This window comes from Anas platyrhynchos, chromosome 4, assembly GCF_047663525.1.
Source record: "Anas platyrhynchos isolate ZD024472 breed Pekin duck chromosome 4, IASCAAS_PekinDuck_T2T, whole genome shotgun sequence".
In the NCBI taxonomy this organism is placed as follows: domain Eukaryota; kingdom Metazoa; phylum Chordata; class Aves; order Anseriformes; family Anatidae; genus Anas; species Anas platyrhynchos.
In genome coordinates this window covers 51,620,128-51,637,701 of record NC_092590.1, presented here as the reverse complement: position 1 = coordinate 51,637,701, position 17,574 = coordinate 51,620,128, and the positions used below count along the sequence as shown (strand labels likewise).

The 17,574-nt window shown below is 42.8% G+C and overlaps 1 protein-coding gene across 2 annotated transcripts in view; it reads left to right on the top strand.

The window, feature by feature from the left end:
- KIT (KIT proto-oncogene, receptor tyrosine kinase) overlaps nt 1-4,073 on the top strand; it is a 53,999-nt gene extending 49,926 nt beyond the window's left edge. For both annotated transcript variants that reach the window (XM_038178686.2, XM_013093148.5), the window contains 2 exons: nt 625-730; nt 1,910-4,073. In XM_038178686.2, coding sequence (XP_038034614.1) covers nt 625-730; nt 1,910-2,035 — 232 coding nt within the window. In that variant the 3' untranslated portion in view covers nt 2,036-4,073. The remainder of the gene's footprint in view (nt 1-624; nt 731-1,909) is intronic.
- Nucleotides 4,074-17,574: the final 13,501 nt, after the last annotated feature.

The window sequence follows — 17,574 nt, the reverse complement described above, 5'->3', positions numbered from 1 at the left end:
GGAACCTTCCACATTTGCATGAAGGCTCTTTGTACTGCACCATTTTTTGTGTTGTTTTGTTTGTTTGTTTGTTGTTTTTAATTATTTTTAAGTTCTTTAACATTTTAAATAATTCATGTAGTCTAGCCAGTGTAGTATGTCAGTATTGCTACAAGCAATGTAATGTACTCATGCCTTGTACCATCTGATCACTTTGTCTTGGTATCTGCTCCATGTCAGTAACTTATTGACAGATCACAGCATGTATTACACATTTTTAATTCCGATGAAGCAGTCAGTGAGATGTATCATGACGCTGTACAGCGTCTGCGTTTGTGCTGTATTTCTGACTGCAAGAGGACTGACTACTTATCTTCTTCATGAGCTGTCTCCAATTCACTGTGTTGTAAATGGCTTGGTACTTAGCAAGCTGTCAAAGAAAACTGTGTCCAGAGACTCTCATTAGCACTGACTCCTTTGTTGTCATAAGCACAAGCGTTAGCAGTGCTATTTCTTTTCTTAAAACTCATTTAAACAACATTAACTGTGCAAATGGGTCACATTTTTCTGTCAAATAACAATGCAGGTGAGATAAAAACTCTCAGGTTTCCTCATCAGCAGTACTTAATTTTAGTGTCTTTGCAGGTATGACATAATGAAGAGTTGCTGGGATGCTGATCCTTTACAGAGACCCACATTTAAACAGATCGTACAGCTGATAGAACAGCAGCTTTCAGATAGTGCCCCCCGGGTAAGTTTTGACTCCAAAAAACTGATGATCCGTATGGAGCCCAAGTAGTTTCAAACAAGACATTAGACCAGAGCTCAGAAGAATAAAGAACCTTCATTAATTTTCCAGCGTTATTTATGTAGCTCTGCACTGTAAGTGTGGGTGATAGAAGTGATGTATGGGCTACTCACTTTTTCCTCCTCATGTCGTTAGGCAGTAGGTGTCTAAGCCTGTACATGAAACAGGGACCACCAGCTGGAGAAGACTCTATACAGGGTTGATGTTTCTCACTCAAAATATACTTAATAATTTTGATCTTACAAAACGTAGTGCTACTGCTTAGACTCATCTTTCTTAAACTATGAGAAAATCTGTTCATCTGGGAAAAATCTCAGACATTAGGTATATTTAGCTGTAATTAGAAAAACTTTCTAAAGGAAGGAATTGAGCTTTTGCTGCTCCTCAGCCTCTTATTTCACATAGCTGTATTTACATAATCTGTGAGGTATGTTGTGACAAGTATATTCACCATTTTTTTGGCCATTCCCTAGTAAAAGCATGTCTAGAAGGTAACTGTACAAAACAGTGCAAAGAAAAAGTGGAGGCACATCAGAGACTTGGATTTTCTCTCACAATACCACTGAGTGTAACTGGGTCTTAGAAAAGCAAGTTTAAACTGTGGTTTAAAAATAAAGCTTCCTTTTACCTTCTAGATGTCTTGTTTGGGCACAGAGTGCATGGCTTCCTGACAATTTGAGAAAAGAGGAAACTGAAAGCTGCTGGTGTTCAATTGCATCCTGCAGCATATTTTTGGCAGGTGCAGGCATTATCAAAACAAAAACAAGAATGTGAAGAAAATATTACCGAGGTTTCTGGGGGGCATTCTAGTAATAACTAGAGCTGTGTTTTTTCAAGCTCAGTTTAAATTTAGTATGCTGCTAAACGTAATAATAAATAAATAAATAAATACAGTATGTTGCAGTGGTTTTAGTAATGGAGACTGGGGTTCCTGACTCTTAAAAATACTGTTATGCCCAAGACCCGTTGAAACTGTGTGTTTAGATTTGTAAAGAAACACCTGAGCTGGATGCTCCTCAGGTGGTGTAGCAGAGTGGGAAGTGGCTCACAAAGGTGAGCTCTCCAGGTAAGAAGGGACAGAGCGATCTGCAGGGAACTGACAGCAGTGTTTGGCTTCTGCAGGTCTATGCAAACTTTTCAACTCCACCTTCCAGTCAAGGAAATGCTACAGATCACTCCGTGAGGATTAACTCAGTGGGTAGCAGTACTTCATCTACTCAGCCTCTCCTGGTACGTGAAGATGTTTGAATGGTGCCTGGAAGAAGAGGAGCCCAGGTGTACTCGCTGTTTGTATTGTGCAGGGGGTGAGAGAGGGAGGACTTCAATAATTTCTCTTACTTTTACTCACTACTACCACTGTGTAGCTGAAATGTTGTTGTAATACTGTTCTTTACCACACACTGTTTCACATAAACTTAATCTGTTGAGCACGGTTACAGGCATCATTGCAATGTTAACTGAAGCTGTATATATTTGCTATATTGTGTGTATTTGCAGTAGAGCGCCAGATCTGAAGGAAAAAAAAAAAAAGAAATCCTGAGCCATGGTGTGGAATGAGATGACTACAGATCAAACCAAATCCGCAGCGATCCTTCTCTGGATCCATGCCTGGAAAGCATGGAGTCACTTTCTAGTTAATCTTGTTTTGTTGAATTTAAGAAATAAACGTATAAAGCTAACTGCTTTGCAGCCCCCTTTCCACATCCAGCCAAGCCAGAGAAGCTTTCCCAGACAGATACTGCAGGTCAGAGGCCAGCAAGGGGTCTGTGGGTACGTGGGCAAGAGAGGTGTACGTCCAAAGGACGTGGTGGTCTGCACAGCAGCAAACACACTAGTGTTCAAGCACTGGGGCTTGAACCAGTGGCAAGGAAAAGAGTGTGGACCTCGGTCTTCATTTCCTACCTGTGCTGTCAGCCATGCAGACTTGTCACTAGGTTTCTGTGGGTCCATATCCCACTGGCCTGTCCGTGCTGGGTCACATCCCACCACAGAGCATCCCCCACAGCCGAAGCCAAAGGGATGAGATACTTGATAAAAGCTGAGTCCCAAAGTGTTCACCAAAGATAGGTGGGACATGCTGAGATGGTCAAAATACAGGAAGAGGGTCGTTTACAGTAAATGGTGTGTTGGGAGGAGAGGCAGTTTAACGAGTCATCTTATCTTGGAAAGAGCAGAAGCAAAAAATTCTGTCCTGGGGGCCCTTTGCTTATCTTGTCATACCCAGGTGAATATTTCTCACAGGCCAGCTTGGATAATGCTCACTGGAAAGGGCTATTCCCCCCATGACAAGTCATTTCATCTTTCCATCTCTATAGCAGTGCTGAGATCATAATGAAGAAGAGCTTAACTGGGAAGCACTGAATTTTTAAATGGGTGCAGTCTTGTTTGACAGATACGAGGCTTTGGGGTCAGTATCTGTTGTGCTTAAGTATCTTGTAACCCCTTCTCTTCCCATCAGAAACACTGCTGGTTCTTTTTTTCACCTTTGTTTCTGTCACCTAGAAATTAGCATTGAGAGAAGCATTTTTCAGAGACAGAGTACTAGTTAAGTACCTATTTATTTACAATGCACTTAAGCACTCTGTAACTTATACTTTACCAGGAGTTTGGTTGAGTTTACATGCATTTTAAATATGTAACTAACTGCCCAAATGCAAGATAATTGTAAATACACACACTATTTTAGGTAATGTTGAATACCACACTCTTTATATACCTGTGCATTTGGTTTATTGTTACAGGAATTTGTCTTTCAGAGTTAGTCAAAAAGTAGCCATTTGCACTGAACTTACATAGGCTGTTGCACCTTTCCAAAGTTAGCCAGTTGTTTGGAGGCACTCTTATGCATACTTGTTGTTGAGCATTTTCAGTTTAACGCTATAAAAGCTCTTTCGTAGTGTGTTGGCTTTCAGAGCAACTGTAGACAAACTAGTTGTTATAATTATAGATGTCTCGGTACTTAATGGACACTTAGCTGAAAGAGGTTTGGGTTTTTTCGTTCTTAAAATTTATATTTTTATAATTTGGGGATTTTTGAAACTTATTTTGCAATGGCTTGGTGTTCTGAATGGTTTTATGCATTGTTTTTGTAAATATGGAAATGTAGCAATAATGTCCTTTTGACTATTCTCAGTCCTTGAGTCTCAAAAATATTTTTATATATATATATGCAAAAACTATATGTATAAATATGTAAGTGTTTGAAAGTTTATGAAACACTTATGGATATGTTGCTCGGTTGTAGAATTGCAGTTCAGAAAAGTTCAAATAAATCTGTAAATATGTATTCAGATGCTACCAATGTGTACTATGTTAAGATGGAATATTTTCATGTAAGTCTTAATAAATTCTTGGGTTGAAGCAAAATCGCAGTGTCTGGCCGCAAAGAGGTCAAGTTGAGCATTCTGAAGCACCTTTTTGGATGTGTACCAGAAAACCTTGATGGCTTTTCATTATGGAAGTTCTTTTCCTGCGTAATATGGGTATATGGGATGAATACTTGGGTACTTAGACACAGCTTGATGCTGGAAAAATTTGCAACTAGAAGATTGATCCTGCAGACTGTTGATGCAGTCTATGTGTCATAAACAGTATTACTTAAAATTGGACAAAAACATCTCAAAAAATCTCCATGTTATTCAGGGTATGGTCGGAAGGCAGTTGGAGCCCCTCTGCACACACACGTGCAGGTGTACACACTCTTATTCCCTCCTGTATGCTGGCACTAGTGCTTGTGCTGGGCTGGCCATATGCAACATCTTGGGGAGAACACATAGTTTGGTTAATTTGTCATCTTTAACGGGTCAGTTCTATTGCATCTTGTTTTCCCAGTTGTAGGGGGTGATGTTACTGGCCTGCATTTTGGGATGTTTGTCCTCATGAAGTCAGGACTATTCAAATGTCCATTAGGCTTCGAATGAAAAATAGCAGCAACTGTGATATATTCCTTAGCACTGTCTGGGTTTTAGGGTCCATAAAGAGAAAACATTATGCTTCCCTTGCAGGGCCGGGTACCATGTATCTCAGGGGACAACCCCTGCTTTAGTTACTGCAGGACTGAAGTCTGTGAGTTATCTGCTCCATCCTGTGCTGCAGTAGGCTTTGCATTGATAGGGTTTAATAGTAGATGAAGAGCATTTAGGCAAAGTTGTTCATGATTATCCTACCAAAAGCCCTGATAATTCGTTTGCAAGACAGACCTCAACCTTTCTGGTCCCTAGATATTTCTGTTCTATCAGCAGATTTGCTTGAAGAGCTCCACTCTTTGAGAGTTTCCTTTTTAAAACAACTTCATTTTTTTTCCTTTTTCATCCAGGTCTTAGCTCTGTAAAAACTAATTATGAAAATTCAGAAATAATTTTGTCAGGAGGCAGGACATGTAAGCTTTGCCCCTACCAGCCTTAGCATCATTTTTAATAACACTTCAGAAATTACCAAGACTGTGGCAGAGTTTGAACCGTTGTTGTGCCTGTTGCCCCTATTAAAGCAAAGCAGACTTCATACTGAGACATCCTCATAGCTGAATTGGTACAAAAAATTCAGGAATTCTCTTAATATCTCCAAAAGGGCTGTTTCATATATTTATTGGGTTAGTGTGTATTTAATTTCATTTTCCTGAAGTGTTTCCCCATCTGAAGCAACCTAGAACTCAGCAGCCCTGCCTTTTTTTTTTTTTTATTAAAAAAAAAAAAGTCTCCTATTTTCTAACTACTAGACTTGAAATGATTACTGCCTCTGTTCTTGTTCACAGCCACACAGACCATTTCCTGCTGAATTATTTTCCTACACCAGTTCTAAGCAATCACTTCCATGGAAAGGCACCTTAGGAACACATTTAATAGATATTTTATTTGCCCTTCGAATCATTATTGTACCCAGATAGAAAGAGAAACCACCACCATGTTACCATCATGGACCTAATACCTGAAGGGGGGCTGTTAAAAAGATGGAACCAGGCTCTCAGGATAGCCAAGCGTATGCCAATGCCAGGACAAGGGTGGACAATGCCAGGACAATGGCCACAGACTGAAATACAGAAGGTGGCCTCTGAACATCAGGAAACACTTAAAACATTTCCTAGCTAGCCAAGTCACCAGGGAACAACCTGTCACATCCTAAAAATGTTCACAGCAATCACTGGAAAGTTTGGACAACAGCATCCTTAATTCTACTGTGTTGTAGGCTGAAACTGAGAAAGTGAAACGTTTCCCTCTTCCTGTACATGGATTAGGAAACTTCCTACTTGTCCTGTGGGGAGGTCTGAGTCTCAACAGAAGAAAAGGAGCAGTTGCATAGACTTTTTAGCCCCTACTTCAGGACTGAAAATATAGTATAATAGAAATATAAAAACCTACTCTGCAGTTCTGTTGTGGTTTCCATCTTCGATTGCCATGTTTCCTGAGCGCTAATTTCTTAAGAGATTACTCTGTAACTAACAAGTAGATGACAAAAAAAAAATGCTCTGAGGCTGTTTTCTGAAAAGTTGTCCATATTTCTTAAATTGATTATCAGTCACTCTTTCTGATGATAACTATTATCCATCAGCTGCCAGCCAGGCAGCAGAGATGATTTACTAGCAGCAATTTCTCCTGTGACTTGATTTTTCTGCCCGTGTCCTGGAAATCATTTCAGCTAGCTTGTGATGGGCAGTAGGAACCAGCTGACCCTGAAAGCCCTGTGTGCTCCTCTCTAAGCAAAGTCAGCAGCATCAGATAAGGGCTTCTTGTGATGGGTTTAATGCCACCCAACCACCAGTTACCGTGAGGGAAAGTGCGGTGTGTAGCTTCTCCAATCAGTCAGTATAAATCAGTGTGAGTTGCAAATTGCTGTGGTGTTTTCTTTAGCTGCAGAAAGTGCAAAATAATCTTTGACTTCCCCTGAGTGTATATATTCTGAAAAACACAAGCATCAATGGCTTGCTGCACTTTTGTGGGTTATGCTACCCTTGGCTGGTCTAAATATCTTTACCAAGCGGAGCGGCCTGCTATCGATTGTGGTTGTGGTAGGTTTTGGTGTGGTCATCAAAGAAGGTGGCTTAGAGGGGCAGCTAAGCACTCACTTGGGGTGACTGAAGGAATAAGTGACACTCTCCTCGCCTGCTTGTGGTGTGAGGAGCGCTGCTGAGCAGGGCAGTTGGTTGACCTGGGTCATGCTGCCTCGGTGGCTCAGGGACAAAGGGAGTGATAGATATTCCTCATGCCTCTGGGGCAATAGCAACCCCCAAATGCTGGATTTGTTTATTTCTGTTCTGAGTTAAAAGAGCTAAACAATTGAAACTCATATATGAGATGAAAATGCTTTTGTGTTTTCTCCTTCATTTTTCATTTAAGAACTGTTTGCATTTTACTTCTTTTGCTGGAAGGCAATAACCAAATTCCCTTGTCATGTTGGTCCAGAACTAAGTTTTTCTTGGAAAGTTCCAGAGTTCCTATACAAACTGTTCTGGTCTACAATTCACTTTGGCAGGGAGAACCTTGCTGAACCGAAGCACCCAAACAAAATGCTGCATTGTGTACTGCCTTGGTCTCAGGCAAAAAAAAAAAAAACAACAGAGCAAAAATGGCAATTGCTCCACCAAAATCAGGAATGGATGGTTTGCAGAGCCACCTGCCCACCTGAGGACATCTCTGAGGTGCCGTATGGCTAAGAGCAGCAGAAGAGCAGCTGCAGACACAGCCCACTGAGCCTTGAGTGCTGGGAACCATTTGATCTATCCCTTCCCCACTCACACCTGCAAAGGTCTCCTTGCTCATCCCATCATTTGCAAGTGGCTTCGCTTTGAGGAACAGGAGGGATTACTCATGCGTTACTCATGCCTGCCCTGCCTCTCCTCTCTCCTGTTCCTCCTTTTCTGTTCTTACCATCTCAGAGGTGAGATGACAGATTTTGTCGATAATCTGTTAAAATGGGATTCCTAGCCAGGTGACAGTTCTTGTATCGATTTAGCTATTTTCCCATGTGCCAACCAGTTGGCCAGTCTGAAGCCATGAAGTTAATAAACTTTGCAGCCTTCTGATTTTAAGGTCACCCACTGTGACCTCTCTAAGAGAAAGAAAGAAAGAAAGAAAGAAAGAAAGAAAGAAAGAAAGAAAGAAAGAAAGAAAGAAAGAAAGAAAGAAAGAAAGAAAGAAAGAAAGAAAGAAAGAAAGAAAGAAAGAAAGAAAGAAAGAAAGAAAGAAAGAAAGAAAGAAAGAAAGAAAGAAAGAAAGAAAGAAAGAAAGAAGGAAGGAAGGAAGGAAGGAAGGAAGGAAGGAAGGAAGGAAGGAAGGAAGGAAGGAAGGAAGGAAGGAAGGAAGGAAGGAAGGAAGGAAGGAAGGAAGGAAGGAAGGAAGGAAGGAAGGAAGGAAGGAAGGAAGGAAGGAAGGAAGGAAGGAAGGAAGGAAGGAAGGAAGGAAGGAAGGAAGGAAGGAAGGAAGGAAGGAAGGAAGGAAGGAAGGAAGGAAGGAAGGAAGGAAGGAAGGAAGGAAGGAAGGAAGGAAGGAAGGAAGGAAGGAAGGAAGGAAGGAAGGAAGGAAGGAAGGAAGGAAGGAAGGAAGGAAGGAAGGAAGGAAGGAAGGAAGGAAGGAAGGAAGGAAGGAAGGAAGGAAGGAAGGAAGGAAGGAAGGAAGGAAGGAAGGAAGGAAGGAGGAAGGAAGGAAGGAAGGAAGGAAGGAAGGAAGGAGGAAGGAAGGAAGGAAGGAAGGAAGGAAGGAAGGAAGGAAGGAAGGAAGGAAGGAAGGAAGGAAGGAAGGAAGGAGGAAGGAAGGAAGGAAGGAAGGAAGGAAGGAAGGAAGGAAGGAAGGAAGGAAGGAAGGAAGGAAGGAAGGAAGGAAGGAAGGAAGGAAGGAAGAAAGAAAGAAGGAAGGAAGGAAGGAAGGAAGGAAGGAAGGAAGGAAGGAAGGACGGAAGGAAGGAAGGAAGGAAGGAAGGAAGGAAGGAAGGAAGGAAGGAAGGAAGGAAGGAAGGAAGGAAGGAAGGAAGGAAATTCTCTGCTGCATACGGGGCCATTTGTAACACTCAGAGAGGCAAAAGAGAAGATTTGTCCATTCCATTTTAAAACTCCAGTTAAAACTAATATCAGGCTTCCCTCCCATCATTTGCCTTGAAAACTTTGAAATCACCACAAGATCAAAACTGGTGTCGTACATTTTAGCTATTCAAGATGAGAAAAATAAGACTGCAAAGGGCAACAGGGGAGGAGGGGAGTCAAGTAGGTTAAAAACCTCTGTTTTAAAAATAGAAATAAATGTTTACACAGCATAGTTGTTAACATCCTCGATGAAACTAGGTAGGATATAATAAAATCTCTTCATTACAGTTAGGTATCTAAGTCATTTTGGAAGTTTCATTCCCTGCTTTTGGAGCTTCTAACCCTTATGGGCATGGGGATCTATACAAATGTGAGCAGTACTGGTACAAATCCCCCAAGGAAATTAATAGAATCCAGGGCTATAATTACTTTTCAAAAGCCCCTTGAGATTTCAGAAGGCTGAAGGCATCGCCTGGGAACGCCCAAGCTGCCGTGCAGTGGAGCACCAGGTCTCAGGGAGGCAGCTCCAGCAGTAGCACATGGGCCATGGCTGGGTGCTGTGGGGCAGTCTGCATCCCCTCCACCATCCTCTATCGGCTCATGAGAGCTTTCTAAGGGTTTTTGGTCTCCTTTGATTGATTAGCAGCCATTGTTTGAGTTTCACTTTGAGTTTCTGCAGAGGAAAGGGCCAAGCAAGGTGCTCAGGTGGGGCAGCAGGAGCTCTGGGCTCCCAGTGTGGAGAAGAGCACCCCCAGGGGCACTGGCCCTGGGCTCAGTCTTTGGGGCCATCTGTGGCACTTCAAGGGTCAAGGACAAAGCCACCACGACACGTCACAGGCCCCCTGCACAGAAGCCACCAGCATGTGATGGAAGACACGAATTTCTCCAGGACTGGTAGGAGTTAACCTAGGGGATTTGCCTCACAGGTGGCCTCTGTTTCTTTGGCAGTTAATCCCAGCGGGAAGCATATTACCTGCTTTCTTACAGGCTCTGTCCCAAATAACTGGGAAGAGAAAAAAAAATAATAATGATCTATAATGCTTCTTTCCTTATTTTTTTTTTCTTTTACTGCTTAATCAAGCTGCCTCACAATCCTCGGATCTTGCTGTGTTTAATATTTTTTATTTTTCTATTAAGGCCTAACTACGCAGCGTTGGGGAAGATATTGTTTTTAGGCAAACTGTTCAATGCTTCTCCAGCAGCAGGGAGGCTCCAGCTCCCTCCTCGTGTTGTGTTATTTTGCTCCTTAATGTGCTGCAGCTGCAGAAAGCGCCGTCCCGCAGGCAACCACGCTGTCGAGACGGGCGGCATGTTGTACATGAGCCCCTTTGGCCTTGCCCTGCACTGCTTGAGGAACAAACCTCCCTTTAATCATCTTCATAAACTATTGTTGCAATTGCGTAGGATTCCCAGGCCGTGTGATCATCATGTGTGCTGCTCACCACCCAGGCACTTTTCTAATCAGCAGTGATAGATGGATGTACCTCCTCGGGATCAACCAGCACTGTCAGCCTTGCCCTGAGCAAAGCATCTGCGGATGACCATATGACAGTGCTTTGGACCTGCTCTTATCATTTACATAAAGCAAAGAGCACTTACAGCATCATTTCCTGAAGTGAAGGAGAGGAAGGAGGGGGCAGGCTGCAGGAGAGCAGCAGTTTGTCCTGTTTTTCACTACAGAAAATTATTTAGGACTAAATACAACACACCTGTTTTCTCATGCACTGCCCCCAGTTCAGGAATGGGGAGAGAAAAATGAGGCTCTTGAGAGAAGTTCAAACTATTTCGCGTTGCACAGTGCAGGGCCATTATCAAAGTAATCACAAATGATGAGGGAAATATCTGTTAACCAGCTGGAATGAATTTCAGAAGCCTCTTTCATTGTCTAGTATCTGGACAGCCCAGGAAATCATTTGTACTGTATAAGAAATGCCTTAAGAAATAACATTGCAGTATGGCCGAGGGTATTTTCTGTAGGTGCTGTAGAGCAGCACACAGCCAGTGTCACCAACCCAGAGAGCCCATACAGAATCATCATTTTTTTTCACAATTTCTCTTCATGATACAGACAGCTTCTTTACAGCAGAGCCTAATTTTCATAAAGTCCACAGATATGCAAAATTAGGGTTGTGGGCAAGGACCGGAACACCTTTTTGCAATGCAGGAGCAGGCACAAAAATGTTGTTTTGCACTCACGTGTGGCCAGTGCAAAAACAAATCAGATGTCACAGCAAACTGCGGACCCCACTTGTGCTGTGCGATCGTTACAGTCACATGAGAAGCTATCTGGATTGCTTGGCACCCGAATTGTCATCTGTGGTTACGCAGCGGCCTAACCACAGCGATACCTGCAAATATGGTTAAAGCTGATCTACAGTGTATCAGCTGGAGGAGGAAACATCTCTGCTCCTTCGCAGAAGCGACTGGAACAAACGCTGTTTTGTGACTGCTCTGTGACACAAAACAGCCTCTGGGATTCGGTGGAAGTTTTAGAAAACAGTCTAAAAACAGCTTTGCAGCACTGAAGTGTTGTTATTCTCTAGGATGGACCTTGCTGCAGCTGTAACTACTAAATACCTTGACCATCAGATAGATGGCTGTTTTGCATTAAAAAAATAATTTTTTTTTCTAGTGTCAGATTAAACTTGAATTACACACATTTGTCCAGGCTCAAATTCATATGAAAATACAAAACTGTACAAGATGTCAAGAAGAGGAGGAAGACCAAGGTTTCCAGTGCATGAGCTGGATGGCTGTGCCGAGCTGGGCTGACCCAAGGCAGAGAGCAGTGGGGCTCCTCCTCGAGGGGCTGGCAGCTGGCGAGGCAGATAAGCATCCCATGCTGCTGCGGTTGGGTGTCCCGTGAAAGCCAGCACTGCTGAAGGTCATTCCCTCCCCAGTGGGAAAAGGGGGGGTTGACTTTTTGTGAACCCACGTGGAAGGGGAAGCTGCACAGCAGCTCTTTGCGGGAGGGAAGGAGCCCCGCATTAGTCTTTATGTTGTGGTAGGGTCGTGAGAGTGATTGTGCTGGGCCTCAGGCCCTGTCCTGCTGCTCTCAGCACTGCGCCAGTTTGGTGCCTTGTACTTGTCCCGGCTAACTCTTGACAGTGACAGAAACTCACAGAGATTGCACTTTTGGCTGCCAACTCTACCACTCTGCAGTGCACGACGCCAAGAACAGGGAGGTGTTAGAGATGGGCGCCCTCTTGCGCATTGGGCGTTGGGATAATTTCCCTTATCACCGTCCCTTGAGAGCCCTCCTGGCTGGCAAGGCAGGCTGGTCGCATCGTATGACACCACAACACTTATCTAGAGACGTCTGAAACTCCAGCCATGTCCCTGGAAGAAGGAATACTGGCCTTTGGTGTTGCAGACTTGGGCAACGGCCCCATCAGCTGCCCCAGGGAGGCTGGAAACAAGTCACCCATCACAGGCACCTCATGCAGGGAATATGTCTTCTTCTGGCAGTGACTGACAGCTAGCACCCTGCAGCGTGAGGCTGAGTAGCTCTGGCTTTCCATCCTGCCCCACAGTGACATAGAGCTTTGTGATGGATATCTTTCATGAACTTTCTCTTCTAAAAGACCAGAAGTCAGCAAAGCCTTCTCCCAAACAAAACTATTCAAATATTTCCCTACTTCCCTGAGCAGCTTTGTGCAGATTTTATGCAGTTGGTAATGAGGTTCCAGGTCATTTCTTATTTTGTGTACCATCTGCTGCAGTGGGAAATAACCAAATGTATTTTATAAACACCATATGAATATGGTTCATTTTGTCTAATAATGCCTAAATCCTCTCTCCCAGTTAAGTATATGCTGAACTTGAAAAGACCATTCCTGAACATCAGTACAGCTCCTGAAAGTCTATCACTTTCAAGCAGACACATCCAATATGATTCTTTTTTGTGATATATTTTAGCATTTTACCCTGACTGGAGAAAGTGGGCTGTACAGGGCTGCTGTGACAGCCAACGACAAATCTATGCATTGAGACTTATGCATATTATGCATATTATGACATGACTATGCATGACAGACATTGTGGAGACTACAAAAAAAAAAAAAAAAAAAAGAAAAAAGAAAAAGAAAAAAGTACCCCAGAATTCCCATTATTTTTCCACCTATTTTTTGTGCAGAATTTTTCACCCTGGTGTCCGGAGACCTTTTGTCATGAAGAAAGATGGGATTGTTCTTTTTTCCCAAATGCCCACAGATGGGACAGAGAGCCTTGCCTAGACTCTCCCTTCGCCACTGAGGATGCTCACAGGTACCAGAATAACTCCTGCCAGAGCATCGTCTTCGTTCCATCCCCACCAGAGCTTCCCAACACCCACCTCTAGCACCCACCTCTTGTGCATCTGCTCCCTTCCCCATATGCCTCGTTGCTCACCGGCGGAAGCATTGAGGGGCTGCGAGGGAGGGCTCTGCGGGACTGACAGTGTCTGGAGGTGTGCAGCGAGACCGCTCCAATGCACAGAGCAATTTGGGTAATTTGGGTTGGAAGGAAAAACCTCTTCCTGGCAAAGAAGTAGTTGGCTTACTTGAACTACTGGCAGCAGCATATTAACGTACCTTTGAGTTTTGTTTTGTTTTGTTTTGTTTTTTTCTGCAACTGTAATTAATTGATTCCTTTGTAAAATTCTAGATCATGAATAATGAAATATATTAAATAAACACCGGTCTGATATTGATGCCTGTGCTATTCCATTAAGGGTCTCTTATTGAAGCAGAGGCAGTTACCATCACATTTTGTTTGGAGGTTTCAGTTCAGGAGGCAAGTTTTACAGGCAGCACAACCTGGTGTCTGGTCCTTTAGCAGGTATGACTGTGTGCTTTGTGGTGCGAAGAATCAGCTGAATCCAAGCAGCAACGTCCCGCTTGCCTCCAGCTTCTTTTCCAAACACATGGGTTCAGTGAACAGCAGCCTGTGAGTGTGGCTGGAGGCTGATGGCTTCAGAAAGTTTGCCTCACAGGGTTTTGCTTGTTTAGCTTATTTTCTCCAGACTCCTTTCTCCGCCTCTTCAGGGCTTTATGGAAGCCCAGTGGTCAGGAGCAATTCCTGGCCCCTCTTTAATCTCCAGATCCTTAGCAGCTTTTATCAAAGCCTTTTCAATGTCCTAAGGGCCCTGGGCAGAGGAAGGACAAGGAGGAGGCAGGTGATGCCTGACACCAGGAACATTTCATCTTGGGAGCAGCTCTTCCTCCTGCCCCAGATGACATTTCTGAGTGCCAGCCTCTTCCACCGGCTGTGAACTGATTCTCTTTTTGATGCCCTTATCTTCACTCTGCATGCCATGACAGACTGTACCTTTTGGGGCGTTTCCTTCTCCTTTTTCTAAAAGTTCCTATTTAGAAAGAGATTTTAAGTAGCCTCTTGCTAACCAAATTAGCAACTTCTTTCTTGCATTTTCCTCTCCATTGTAACATCGCCTTGTTTTCATTTCAATGAGTTATTTACAAAAATAAAAAATAAAAATAAAAAAATCCCAGAACAAGATCATTCTCCCTCTTTTAGTCTCAGACATTACTTCATCTAATTGCAATGCCCTGAATGAGGATCTAAGCATAATCCTCAGCATAAGTGGGGTGGAGAAGAAGGGAGCACATTTAAGATGCCTGCTACATCGGTCACCACACTCTTCGCAAATCGCCCCCAACCTGAGGTTTGTCCACAGTGAAGTTACACTGGGAAAGGTAAGCAGTCAAGGGAAAAATAACCATAGCTACTCAAAAGATGAAGCTTTTTACTGGTCAAGTGAAGAAGTTAAAATCAGATGGGAGTTGTCACAATTCAATAAAGAAATCAAAAGGCTGTGGTGCAGTCTGTTTCCCAAAATGCCCCCTCTCCTGTCCTCCTGTGGGTGGCTCAGCCTCACCAAGTGATGTACCAGCCATGCTGGCCTCAGCTGGGAGCAGCTGTAAGGCATCAGCTTGGGAGGGAAAAACTTTGTCCTTGAATTCTAGCAGCAAAAACACACGGGAAGGCTGAAAAAGAAAGATGTCTAGTGGGCTGTCGTCACCAAGTCCTGCTCTTTTTGGCATTGAAGCAGGTGGAAATAACCAGTTCAAAGGTGGTGACTTCTGAAAACCTCAGACAGAATATCTCTATAACAACCCAAAAACTGAAGCAGATAAGCTAACCAGCTGCAGTTTTGTTCTGCTTTCTACTGCTGGATTTTCCCCTGTTCTTTAAGACAAAAATCACACAAGACAAATCTCTCTCTCTCTCTCTCTCTCTTTTTTTTTTTAGTACTTCTTTATCCCTAGATATATGTTTAGACTGTTCCCATTTTGGAGGTCAGCTTTTGCGTAGTCCATTACTCTTCAAATCATCACCCAAACAGACTTCCAAATTTCAGCCTGGCCCAGATCACAACTTTGATTTATTTACCTAGTGAAATAGGCACATACTTACAAAACGTGCATAAAATACCATTGTGCTGGAGCAAAGAATCAGAATCAACATTTGAAAAGCAGATTGGGAAGGCAGCACATGTGTTCATGTGTGTGTGTGTGAATGTGGGCCCTCTGGGAGCGTAATTTGTCCTTTTTGGCATGGTGTGATGCTAATTGCACTGTGCTGAGTTCTCTGAACATGGATTTTGTGTGGGGATTTTTCCCCTCCTGAGTATAAGACCATTTAGACTGCATGTGTTTTTTTAAAGTAAAATTAGATGCCTGCAGAAGGTTTACAGTAATTCACTTTCAATTTAGAGCTGTTTTTTGAACCAGAACAAATAGATGAGCATCTGTTGCCCTGAAAATTACACAAAATGTAGTCACCATGCAAAAATCAAACATCTCTGAAAATGATTATTTTGGCTACATAATCAAGCAAGCAATTATTGCATTATCTACAAAGTATGATCATACATTATTAATATATTTTCAGAGAAAAAGGTTTTAGTAAATGCAGTTTTTCTGGCTTTTATGATACTAGAGACCCAAACATAATTCTAACTGATCGAAAATACTTTACAGCTTGTCATTTCCCAGTTTCAGATTCACTTTGGTTGGGCATGATAGACAGTAAGGACGGAGCAGGAAGAGCAGAAGGATATGGACATTTGTGTAAGTGATTACAGACATCCTTCCTATGTGTCATGCTTATCCCAAGCTGGAGAGCCAATTTTCCAGTGGAAGGGGATTTAATGAATGCAAACAGTATAGTGTGCTGTGCTATATACAGTACATTGTATTCATAAGTTCAGATATACAACTGCACATGCATTTTTCATCAAGCACCAGAGTTTCATGTGATGCAAAGAGAAGAGGGGGGAACGTTTTCAAAACCGGGGAAAGAGTCTAAATTAGGTGCTTGCTGACCTTGAAGTTCTGCACTGCTGCAACTTTGCAAACTAATTCCCATCTTCAAAAGCATCTTAAAGCGGGATTAATTTCAGTTAATTTCAGCTGTCTGGAAGTTAGACACGCCAGTGAAGCATCCACTGCCCACCCTGGCCGTTATTTTCTGGAGCCAACAGAGAGACTGCTTCACCTGTCTTGGATGCTTACCCTGTGACTGGATGAATCACTCAAGCCTGCAAATCCGGCATTTATGCTGCTGAAGCCATGGGACGTGGATCCTTTAATCATTAACAGTTTCAGAGAGCTTGAAAATGACTTCTGGAAATGGAAACTCAGTTTCCAATTAATTTACCTCAAACCTAACCTGACCTAGCCATGCAGGCAGCTTGCTGAGCTGTACATCAGAATCTAATACCAGCAAACTAGAAGAATCATTTGCAGCCCAGTTTTGGGGCAGGATCTCCCTGGGTCCTACTCTACTTCCTTTTCTAAAAGGTGCTTGGAAGCATATCCTAAAGTGTCAGCAGGAAATACTTGTGCCTTGTGGACACACAACTCAGACCACTTGGGACTCATTAGTCAAGATTCCTTTGAAGATAAGCTTCTTTAAGAGAAAACATAAGCAAAAACTACTGAGAAAAAAAAAAAAAAAAAAAAAAAAAAAAGTCCAAAACTTCTCTTAGTGCCAGCAAGTCTAGTAGAAAAAAAGTAAATGTTATGTGTGTGTGTGAAAACATTGGCAGGCAGGCCTCACAATAATTAGTTATACAGATTATCACTAATGGGTGGCAGCACCAAATGCCATGGGATAAATTCATCCTTGGCATGAGGAGGGGTAATTAATCCTAAATGTACCCTAGTGATATAGGTAAGTAGCATTGCCCTGGTTTGACAGACAAAGAGAGGTGATGTTTTGCCCTAGGCAATTCAGCTTTCCAGAAGGCTGACGATCATAATTTATAGCGGAGAATTACGCTATGCACTTCAGATGGGATTTCTTGTAACATCACCACATTATCCCGTAAAGAGATGCAGGGGGTAGTTAGCAATTTTGGAAAGCTGATCCCCAGCTAGAAAATTCAGAAAGCATGTTCATGTTGTACGTGGGGCTATCTGGAAAACCTTTAAATAAAACATTGCCATGTATGTTCTGACACTAATGCCGCTGTGAGGGAATTTTGCTCTTCAGTAACTCAGTGATCATCAGTTCAAAGTGCTCCCCAGAAAAGTGCTGCCGGGTGTGCACAGCTCTTGGTGGATCTCCCCAAGGAGGGAACATTTTAAAGCTAAGACTTCAAAGATGTGCTGCCCATGGCATGAGGAGACTTAAACCGTATGCTGTATGTTTAGCATCTAATAGTTTCAATACGCAGCAACTTACAGCTGGGCAGACAGATTGGATAGTGAAGGGATTTCCTACATAGAAAGCCCACAAGCTACTTGCACTTTCTATCTTTTCATCCAATACAAAT